Source organism: Bipolaris victoriae, assembly GCF_000527765.1.
Source record: "Bipolaris victoriae FI3 unplaced genomic scaffold scaffold_65, whole genome shotgun sequence".
Taxonomy (NCBI): Eukaryota; Fungi; Ascomycota; class Dothideomycetes; order Pleosporales; family Pleosporaceae; genus Bipolaris; species Bipolaris victoriae.
This window is the reverse complement of record NW_014575327.1, coordinates 56808-67321: the sequence shown is the minus strand read 5'-3', so window position 1 is coordinate 67321 and position 10514 is coordinate 56808. Positions and strand designations below refer to the sequence as shown.

General features: G+C 52.9%; 4 protein-coding genes across 4 annotated transcripts; 2 read left to right on the top strand and 2 right to left on the bottom strand.

The window, feature by feature from the left end:
- Positions 1-345: 345 nt before the first annotated feature.
- Positions 346-2185, top strand: COCVIDRAFT_28266 (hypothetical protein; the record flags this gene model as incomplete). The annotated part of the gene is made up of 3 exons (XM_014699205.1): positions 346-404; positions 459-602; positions 670-2185. The coding sequence occupies 3 exons, from the start codon at positions 346-348 to the stop codon at positions 2183-2185; spliced, it is 1719 nt and encodes a 572-aa protein (XP_014554691.1).
- Positions 2186-3319: 1134 nt separating this feature from the next.
- Positions 3320-6156, bottom strand: COCVIDRAFT_39435 (glycoside hydrolase family 18 protein; the record flags this gene model as incomplete). Its single annotated transcript, XM_014699204.1, has 6 exons — positions 3320-4228; positions 4289-4624; positions 5095-5284; positions 5334-5497; positions 5548-6062; positions 6120-6156. 6 exons carry the CDS (start codon positions 6154-6156, stop codon positions 3320-3322), a joined length of 2151 nt encoding a protein of 716 aa, XP_014554690.1.
- Positions 6157-6556: 400 nt separating this feature from the next.
- On the top strand, positions 6557-7693 carry COCVIDRAFT_17610 (hypothetical protein; the record flags this gene model as incomplete). The annotated part of the gene is made up of 2 exons (XM_014699178.1): positions 6557-6842; positions 6924-7693. 2 exons carry the CDS (start codon positions 6557-6559, stop codon positions 7691-7693), a joined length of 1056 nt encoding a protein of 351 aa, XP_014554664.1.
- Positions 7694-7888: 195 nt separating this feature from the next.
- COCVIDRAFT_28262 (hypothetical protein) lies at positions 7889-9442 on the bottom strand (the record flags this gene model as incomplete). The annotated part of the gene is made up of 4 exons (XM_014699203.1): positions 7889-8977; positions 9025-9117; positions 9167-9292; positions 9344-9442. The coding sequence occupies 4 exons, from the start codon at positions 9440-9442 to the stop codon at positions 7889-7891; spliced, it is 1407 nt and encodes a 468-aa protein (XP_014554689.1).
- Between the last annotated feature and the right edge of the window lie 1072 nt (positions 9443-10514).

Below are 10514 nucleotides of genomic sequence, written 5' to 3'. Positions count from 1 at the left end.
TCACACCACCCCCCCTCCCCTCCCTTCCCCTCCGCGAATGGACCACTGATACATCACCCTCGGCCATCACCTGTCTGTCTGAGTCGATCCCACGCCATCGCTCTCAGCCCTGCCAGCAGCACACTCACACCACAATTGCTGCCCTCCCATTCGCAACCATCATCCGTCATCTCCGTCTCACTCGCGATTGGCATCCGCTCTCTCCGAGCCCGTATTCTGACTCTTGTGTCAGCTTGCGACTGCAACCGGCGGATATATTTCAGCTGCCGATTCCCCACGTCGCACCCGGCTATCTGATGCTTGTCTTGACCTCGGCGTCATCTTTAGCCAACCCTTTGTTACATCATGCCTCGCCCAAGCGTTGGAGTGTTTGGCAGAAATGCCACTCCTTGCCTTGAGATCAAGTACGCCTGCACTACTGCAACTCTCGCAATGCGAGTCATCTAATTGTTCCGCAGGCCAGATTCGCCTTTTGTCGTCTTCTACGGCGAGTCATCCGAATCGCATGAGACGGAGCTCAAGGGCAAGCTCATCCTGAACAACCCAGAGTCCATGTCGGTGCGTAGCTTGCGCATAACACTTACAGGCACTCGCAAAGTTTCGTACGGTAGCACCCCTTCTGGCTCAGCCTCACCATCTAGTTGCATGCTAACGTCTTCGCGCTTGCAGATGGCACTTGACCAATACCGTCACTCCGCAGCCCATAACGCAAAAAACAAACTTCCTCGTTGAAGAGCTTCACCTGTTCCCCATTGACACCGGCCACAAGACCAAAGCACACAAGATCAATGCTGGATACCATGAGTGGGACTTTAAATTTAAGATGCCTCAGAACCTCGACCAGAGTGTCGAGGGCCTGCCCTCCAACTGGATTGTGTACAACCTCAAGGCAACCGTAGACCGGGGTTACATGAGCAAGCAGCTCAGTGCTTCGACGCACATTCGCGTAATCCGGACGCTCGGCCGCGACATGCTCGAGTCCATGCCCATGGAGCAGATCAACGAGGACATTTGGGCAAACAAGCTTGCCTACAAGATCACCGTCCCCCAGAAGAACTACATTGTCGGAACGCAAATAACCGCAGACTTTGTTCTGATTCCTCTTCGGAAAGGTGTCGAGATTTCAACGATTAAGATGGAGTTGATTGAATCGCGCCAACTCTTTGCAGAGTACGCTGGCCGACGCATCAGTCATCAGCAGGAAATGCAAGTTGCTCTGACGGAAGGCAACATGCCTGAAAACTCCGCACGCACAGTTCCCGACGGAACCGAGGATGTCGATGCGCTTTTCGACGAGTCGCATCGCTTCTCCATGACGCTCGACCTACCAAAGTCCTTGAAAAACTGTCGGCAATCAGTCGACACGGAGAACATTCGTTTGAGCCACAAGCTGCGCTTATACATAAACCTCAAGAACCCAGAAGGCCATACCAGTCAGCTGCTTGTCAAGAATCACGTCCACCTCTTCATTTCGCCAAATCTGCCTCCAAACGAAGACCAAAGCGTCGTGGTTGATCAGAACATATTGTCTCAGCAGGCCATGCAGGATGAGGTCAACCAGAACGCCCCACCTACGTACGGACTGCATCAGTTGGATGAACTCTACAACGACATTGATCCTTCCGGTTTCATGACACCCGGCGGTTACCGCAGCATGATGAATAGTGGTGCTAACACGCCATTTTTCGCTCAAAGCAGGCGTGGCTCAACTGAAGATCTCACGTCGTTGGATGCTGCCATGCACCAGCCAGGCGGTGGTGCATCGGCCGCAGCTTTGCAGCATCGTCTTGCAAACCTCAGCATGAACCACAGCGACCACCCAACACGCTTCCACCCGTCAAGGCAAAATTCGTCAGGTGACAGTACCCCTGCTCAGAGCGGTGAGCCTGCGTACTTTGATCTTCCTGCATCGAATTACGACATGGATGCCCTGGCCAGGACACCCAGCTACAACACGGCTGTACGCACCCCCGCAGGTTCGCGGACACCTGGAGGCATGGACATGGATCTTCCTTCATACGAGATTGCGACATCGAGGCCAAGCTCTCCAAACCGGAGCAGGAGCAGCAGAGCTACCACCCCTAGTCCGGCTCGTAGCCTGGATACCCTGAACGAGGAGACATACCGAAATACGCAGATGAACAGTAGGAGACAGAGCCCAAGGACCAGTGATGATGGAAGGTAAAACACCCATCTTACTCTCTTCCTCTCTCCCCCGTTCTATTATCGGCATACGACGGTCTTTGAGGAGCCTGCGCCTTGCTCTTTCCGCAGAGCGTAGCAGCCACCGAAGGCGTCTTCTTCTTCTTCTTCAGCACCACGGGCACTGTTGCATTCTTCTTGAAGTATGCCTGCCTGGTCGCTTCCAATTATCCCCACTCTCAAAAGCACATTATTTCCTGCTTTTTTTTTTCCAAATCTCTCATGTTTTACACGAAAGTACAATTGCTTAATGATTCGATTTTCGAATGAGCAGTATGCACACCGCCGCACTTACGCCGACACTATCGTTTTCCTCGACCTCGTCCGATGACTCGCTACCACCATTACCACATACCCCGCAAACACATTCTGTGGGGCTCGCGGTGCCCCCACCCGTACTGGCTCGTCGAGGCCGCAGCTGCTCGGTCCGCTCAGGCAGCGCTTTTCTGGAAGTCCCCCAGCACCCAAGAATGCGCAATCGGTCGTCTTCGTCTTCGTCGTCTACACCGTCTCTTCGCGAGGCTATTGATGAGCTGGCTGGATTTAGGAAGGCGCTTAGACATGTGGGGTGAATGATGGAGGATGTATTATTCGTAATTTCCTTCATCCTGACCTTTTCCATTTGTTTTTTCTTTCCTTTTCAGCACTACACATTTATACCATTTCTTTAGACTTAGATTCATGATTGGACTGCATTAGTATTGCTCTTGTTTAGATATTCATCTTTTTTTTTCCTTTCCCCCCCCCCCCCCCCCCTTACAGGTTTGAGGTAGCAAAAGAGGACGGACGGGGGGGGTTTCTTTTTAAAACAAACGGATGGTCATGGAAATTGTGTCATGGCTTTTTCTTTCTTTCTTCTTCTTCTGCAGTTGTTCCATTACGAGCGAGTATGTGTATGTAGTCCCGAGGATACCCAATTAATTTCCCTTTTCTCTCTCTCTCTCTCCCTCTCCAAAATCAAATCCAGAGAAATATCGCATATTTCGAACTTGTCCAGTTACCTTGATATATCATGCCACGTGTGTACAAGATCATCACAACAACAACAAAAGAAAAAGAACTTGCATGTTCCACGTTATCAAAAAATGCAAATGATAAAAATTTTCATCACTCCATCTTACTGCGGATAATGCTCAAACAAGAATCCTGCCGCCAACTCTACATTGCCATCGGTAGCATTCAGCGCCGCAACCGCCTCATGCCGCTGAAACCCCAGGACGACCAACTTCTGCACCTCTTCATCAGGCCAGGGGGCACTGGCCTGTGGCAACCGCGTAACCATGCTCCGAATCTGATCAGCGGTGACATTCTGCAAGGGGCGATTCGAATGTACTTGTTGCTCCTCTGGTTCCTCTGCCCTGAGCACTTTACCCAGGGCGGCGACCCAGCCGACCTGCACAGTCTCACTACTGCCGAGTTCAGCCACATGCACGATATCCTGTTCTGAATCGCCTGCGTTGAAGTACTCCCAGCCCATGACGCCGCCGAAACCCTTGCCGACATTACGGTATTTATCGCGGAGCACAGCGCAGTTTTGCCGGAGTGCTGCGAGCGAAACGTGGCCGGCGCCGTTGCCGGGGTTCGTTACTACGCCCATGACTACGCGTTCGGGTTTCCAGCCTGCGGCGACAATGGCGTCGTACCAGAGGGTGCTGGCTGCGTCGCCCCAGCCGCAGTAGAATTGCGTGTTGTACCATGCCACTTCTCGCCCGAAGACGCTACATTCGAGCTCCGGGTAGCTGAAGCCGCTGAGGTGCGGGAGCGTGGGGTGGAGCGGGTTCGGACTGGGTCCAGAGGCGAGCATGGGGCGTGGGGGGCGGAGGTGCGCTGGGATTTTGGGGTCGGGCACGAGGGCTGTAGCGACGGGGGCGAGGGTGATGAGGAAGGCGGGACCAAAGTCTGCTCGGAGACGTGAGATGAGGCGTGTGATTGTGGATAAGGCGATTTCTTCTTCGACGTCGAGGTCGAGGCCCGAGAGCTTATAGCGCGAGATGATGGCATGGAGAGGGGTGTAGTAGGCTTCGAACTATGGCGACATGTTTAGTAGTCAAGCAGTCGTCCTTGAGAAAAATAAAGGGAGTCCTACACTCTCGTCGTCGCCGCTTAGCCTCTCATAACTACCCTTTGCTGCTCCGCCCAGCATGCCGAGCACCTTGACCCCGCTTCCTTGCAACCAGTTCACCTCACCCCATAGCTGATCGTACCGCGTATCGTCTGGCCGATGGTCGTTGAGTGTAATGTTTCCCGCGCCCTCGTTGAGATGGATGGCCGCGATAATGACATGGGTGATGCCCGTGTTGTTGGTCACCAACGGGAGTAACGAGTGGTAGTTGCCCTGTGAATCGTGAAACGTCTGGTGGTATACGATAAGCCGAGGGCCAGTTCCCGGGGGCAGCAACTTGGGTGCTGACGAAGCCATGACCTAAGGGACAACGTCGTCGCAACTGTCTCGGGATGGGCCTGGTACGTGGACGCATGCCTACACTCAACGCGTGCCATAGGGCTGAAGTGGGGCAGACACGCTACGTCATAGCGTACTCGCAACACCAAAGGGCAGGGTGTCAATGCATTCTTATTTGTCGATATTCACATGCTATAGGCGATCCAATCATGTAGGGTAAAGTGCTAGTGTAATATTTGATGCATGTGCTCTCGTAACATATCCCGTCCTAAACGCCGCTTGCTGTCCGATGAGGTACAGCCCTAATCCTTGTATCCAGAACATAGCGGGAATCTCATGTAGACACTAACGTCTCGTGTGCTCTGCAACAATTGTGCAAGCCACCAAAATTGCATCACAGTCGTAGCATCCTCCAGGGACCGCTAGTGGTAGCCGTTGCTGTACTCGTGGCGTGTGTCGCCGTTCATTCCGCCAAAGTAGGGGTGGATGACGGTTTGTTTGGCCGAGATGCGGCCAGCGGGGTCATATACAAGGAGCGCATCGAGCAGGTCAAGGCCCACCTCGTCGAGGTTGGTGACAATGTTTGCAATGTCCGTCTTGGCCCACTTGGGGAACGAGGGCTTGAAGTCGGGGAAAGATGTCACACCGGGCCAATCCTGCTCGCTGGGTGTACCAAGAATACTAGTCTTTGTTAGCAATCACATGTGTTGTGCAAGGGATGTGTACATACCGGAAAATCTTGAAGATCTCATCAATCTCAGAGTCACCAGGGAAGAGAGGCTTGCGTGTGCACATCTCGGCGAAGATGCATCCAACAGACCACATGTCTACACCAGTCGAGTACTGGCGGCCACCGAGCAGAATCTCCGGGGAGCGATACCATAGCGTAACAACCTGCTTTGTGTCAGAAAAGGATTCTTCATTGTATATGCCAGCCACCGTACCTCGTGAGTGTATGTTCGTAGCGGCACACCAAAAGCGCGAGCCAGACCAAAATCCGCCAACTTGAGATTGCATTCCTTGTCAATCAACAAATTCTGGGGCTTGAGATCGCGGTGCAGCACTCGGTGAGCATGGCAGTATCGGACGCCCTGGCAAAGCTGCATCATAAACTTCTTTACGGTCTTGTCGTCCATGTTGAGCGTCTGGCCGGCGAGACCAGAGCCCTCGGGCAGAGCCTTGCCTCGTCCACCCATGCTGACTGGCAGCGCCTCCATGTATTTCTTCAGATCGAGGTCAAGGAACTCGAAGACGAGGTACAGCTTGTGGCCGTCGGCGTGAACAATATTCAGCAGGCGGACAATGTTGGGGTCGTTCATCTCCTTGAGCAGGGAGATCTCGCGGATGGCAGTCGAGGGCACACCCTCATCTTCGGCTTCGAGACGGATCTTCTTGAGGGCGACAATGCGCTGGTCCTTTGTGGTCAGGTCGCGGGCCTTGTACACGACACCGTAGGTTCCTGGCGAGTGTTAGTAAAAAATATGCAGCCATCTCTGCGGAACAGACGCCTCCATACCCTCTCCGACCTTTTCCAACTTTTGGTAGTTCTCCATGGTGGCGGACTGCCGATTGCGGATGTTTCAGATGACAAGCGGTCAGGCGTGTTTGTTTGGCCGCGTCCAAGATGGGCAGTGTAGTGGCAGACGAGATTCTTCGTTTGGACAATCCCACGTGACGTGTACCTGTGGTTAGTAGTCGTGAGGGAGCGAGGGCGGAGCCGCTGCGAAGGGTCAGGAAGCGGGAGAGAGGGTTTGGCGTTGGTGTTTGTGCATGGGAATTTCAGAGAGGGTAAACACCTCGCCGCATCGGGCAACGCGCCGCCATCAGCCGCAAACACGAGATTAGTCAATGGCTCACTGCACCCCCCCCCCCCCTGTCCCCCACAATCCCTTACATGTGCCATTGCCTGTTGGCTGCCTGCCTTTGCAGTCTTCACCATATCCCTGGCCAAGGATGCATCATCTCGATCCCCATGAGCGGCCGCCAGACGGCATACGCAATGTTTACAAGAGATACCAGAAGATGAAGTTGGATGCGTTGAACAATGACCCGGACATTATTGACCTGGCGAGCCATGACGCCTTTGCATCGGCCACCAGCACTAAAGTCCATGTTGTCAAAGAGTACGCCACCAAGGACTTGACCGCTATTTTCCAAGCTTTTGCTGGCCACGACGTAGCCCTGGATGACATGACGATCCCCGACTCAGTGCCAGTCTACGAGCACGACGACATGCCAGGTAGGGAAACACCTGCATTTCACCCACTATTCTAAAACTCCGCCATTTCCCATCCCGCCTCCAGCCCTGACAAAACGGTAGGTCTCCACATGATCCCCTCTCTCCTACCTGCAGAAATTCAATCCATCCTCCTATCCCGTCTACTCCACCGAGACCTCACCTCCCCAGCTCATCTCACAAACATCCACACTCACTACACTCTCTCCTACCCACCCTCTCACTCCTCCTCCTTCTTCTCCCTTCCCCCTTCCTCCCCCACTACCATCGCCACGCCCCTCGACCCAAGCGTCCACAAACCCCTCTCCATCGCCCAACTGCTTAATAAGAAACTGCGCTGGACAACGCTAGGCGGCCAGTACGACTGGACCGCAAAGCGCTATCCTGCATCGCCTCCGCCACCGTTTCCGGGGGATACAAAAGAGATGCTGGAATCCCTGTTTCCCGGTACGAAAGCTGAAGCTGCGATTGTCAATTTGTATTCTCCCGGTGATACGCTGAGTGTGCATCGCGATGTCGCTGAGACGAGCTCTACAGGACTCATCAGCGTGAGCTTGGGATGCGATGCTATATTTGTGCTTGGCACTTCGCATGTCCAGGAGGACGGCGAGGTGCGCGACAAGGTTCTGATGCTGAGGTTGAGGTCTGGCAGTGCGGTTTATATGAGTGGGGCCTCCCGGTTTGCATGGCATGGTGTTCCACAGATTGTGGCTGGGACGTGTCCTGAATATCTAAAACTGTGGCCTGGTAGTACTGTACAGCAAGAAGGCGATCAGACTGGAGAGTATCAGGACTGGGCTGGGTGGATGGCGAATAAGAGGATCAATTTAAATGTGCGGCAAATGTGGGATTGATGTTTGAACTGAAATATTCATTGATACGTAAAAAGCGTATTGTCATTATTAGATATGGAGGTATAGCACGACTGCATCTGTGTATAAGGGGGTATGTGTATACGCAATAAAAGCCAACATGTCAACAAGCAACATTCAACCTATTCTCTTTTCAGGAGCCTGTTCCAGCCCTCGGACACGACATCGGTTATTCGTCTAGCTCTTGGTCGTCTCGACAGGCGCAGGAGTCGTGGCGCTAGCAGGCACAGCAGAGCCCGGAGTGGATCCAGTCTTCTCCAGTCCCTGCGTCTGGAGGGGAGCAGGTTGCTTGTCGACTGGTGAAATGGGGCTCGTAGGTACGCTGGCATCAGGCGCCTCGGCAGTAACCGTACCCGCAGCCTGGCGAATTACCTCCCACCATTGTTGTGCAGCCTGTGGCGTGTGTGCCTTAAATCCCACTTCGTGTGTCATGGAGAAGGCACCACCAATCTTGCCCTTGGACACATCTTTGCCCTTTACGTTGAACTTCTGGCCGTTGACTGCACCAACAACGCAGTCGGGAAGGTATAGAGATAGCTCTGGAGTGGGGTCCTTGGCAAAGTCATCGTCCGTCTTGAACTCGTGCAGGAACTTGGAGGGCGTCACAACGTAGTAATTTGTGTCATAGGAGCGCATGATCTTGCCCTTCTTTTCAAGTGAGCCTGAAATTAGAGGCTGAGTCGCGGTGTGGTGTTGATTGGGGAAGGTGATGTCTGCCAGAGTTCGTGCAGGAGCAGAGGGGTCGATGAGAACATTGTTGTTGCGCTGAATGAAGCCGTTCCACTCAAAGTCGAGAGGAATACGCTGAGACGTGCCAACCATGTCTCCGTACGCCGCCTTGGTGTGCTCAGCCTGCGTGGTGACGACTTGCAGGAATTGACCCATGCCATGTTGAATCTCCTGAATAATGTGGGCTTCAAACTGTGCGAAAGAGTTTTGCACAGCGATAAGGTCTTGTCGGTTGTTGTTTTCTTCCTGGACCTGCTTGTACAGACGGTGGTTTATCCCGCGTTTTAGGATGTAGGGGTCGTCAGTAGCCTTCATCTGACTGCCGCTATGCGAGTCAAATGCGGCAGAATGTTGTCCGAGGAGCTCAATGTGCTTCTGAGTGAGCAAGCGGGCCTTATCGACTGCCTTGCTGCCTTTGCCAGCCCCTTTTGTAAGCTCCTTACTCTTGTTCTTAATTTCGCTGTGTAGACGCTCGAAGATAGGGAGGATGGCACTCTTGAGTTGCTTGGCTGTCTCGTAGTGTTGGTTGGAGATTCCCTATCATTGTCAGCAGAGTCTAGTTATCTCCTGTCGGAACAGCATACCTGGGTGTTTGATCGGATGTTTTCAAACATGCCTGCAACCCCACCAAGCGACTGGTCAAAGTGGTGGCCCTCCTTCAGTGGGTCTTTTACCGTCTACTTCGCATTAGCGTATGTGTAGAAGAGATACACATGTAGCACAAACCTTCAAAACCCGCTCATACTCCTTGCCGTGTGCATGGTTCGTCTTCTCGGTCGCGGTAATGTAGTCTTCAAGGTAGCCGACTGCATGTTTCCAGGCTTGTAACCGCTCTGCAAAGAGCCTGGTTACCTGTGTTTTTGTTAGCGACGTGTTTGTTCGAGTGGACATCCAACGGCTTACCTCCGAAGTATCTTCTCCTGGAATGGCATCATCATCGCCTGAGCGATTGGTGAATGTGCGTGATGGCATTTCACTCGTGGCAGAGGTGGGCGCCGACATTTTGCGTGTAGCGTATTAATATGTACAGATAGGAATTGAATGTGTTTGAGGAGGGGCGTGAAAGTGAACGCGCTTAGGAGAAGCGTAGGGGTATTATGAGCTTCACGCCGCTCTAACTGGATTCGGTCCGGTTGAAGTGGGGTGCGTGCACTGGGAGTAAGATATGCAGGTATTATCGGACGAAACAGTGGATCCCCATGCAGATAGTTGTCAATCGTGTAAAATCAGGGTCCAGAGAGAGGGATTCGAAATGGATTTAAGCTCTTGAGCTCCAGTTCAGATCGACGCTTGGACTGTAGAGACAAGCAGGGCACTCAGGGTCTAGCTACGGCCATGACGTCAACGCTGGCGACTTTGGACGCCATCTCCGCGATATAGCTCCCGATCTGCACCACCATCCCTGAACACATCCCGACATGCGCTTTGGCTGCCATCTGCCGTGGTTGCTTGCATCCTGATCTGCAACCTTTAGAGACTGTGCCGCCGTATGCGTCGCGGACTGGTTGCGGCCCACACACACACACACCCATAGTACCGCTTTGCTCCAACGTCGCAGTTTAGAGACTAGTCAAGAATGCCTACATCTCGCTTTTCTAAGAGCATCACATCCGCAACCTTTCTAGTAGTAAATGTCATAAGAACACCTGATGAGTCAAGTGGCGCCAGCCGTCCATCACACTCCTATGACGCAAGACTATGACTTCAGTGGCATAAGGGGGGACAAGCTCGCTTGGTCATTGAAGAATGGTTCACTAAACAACACAGCCTCGTCAAATAGCAGTCCAGCCACAAATTGTCAATTGTGCTCCTTTAGCGTGCTTTAGTCTGCGCTACTACTCACCCCCCTTACGGCCCGACGATGCTACCGTGCCATAGCCGGCTTCGTTGTGAAGTCATTCATGCTCCCAGAAACTAAGGGTGCTTTTTGTCATTTCCAACAGTGGTGGGACGCTCACTCACCCAACTTGCCAAACTTTATGTCTTTGGGGACCTTTGTGCTGCCCCCAACGCATTATAGGCTCCATCGCTCTCACTAGTGGAAAATACTAAAATCTGCATGCATGAAACAAAT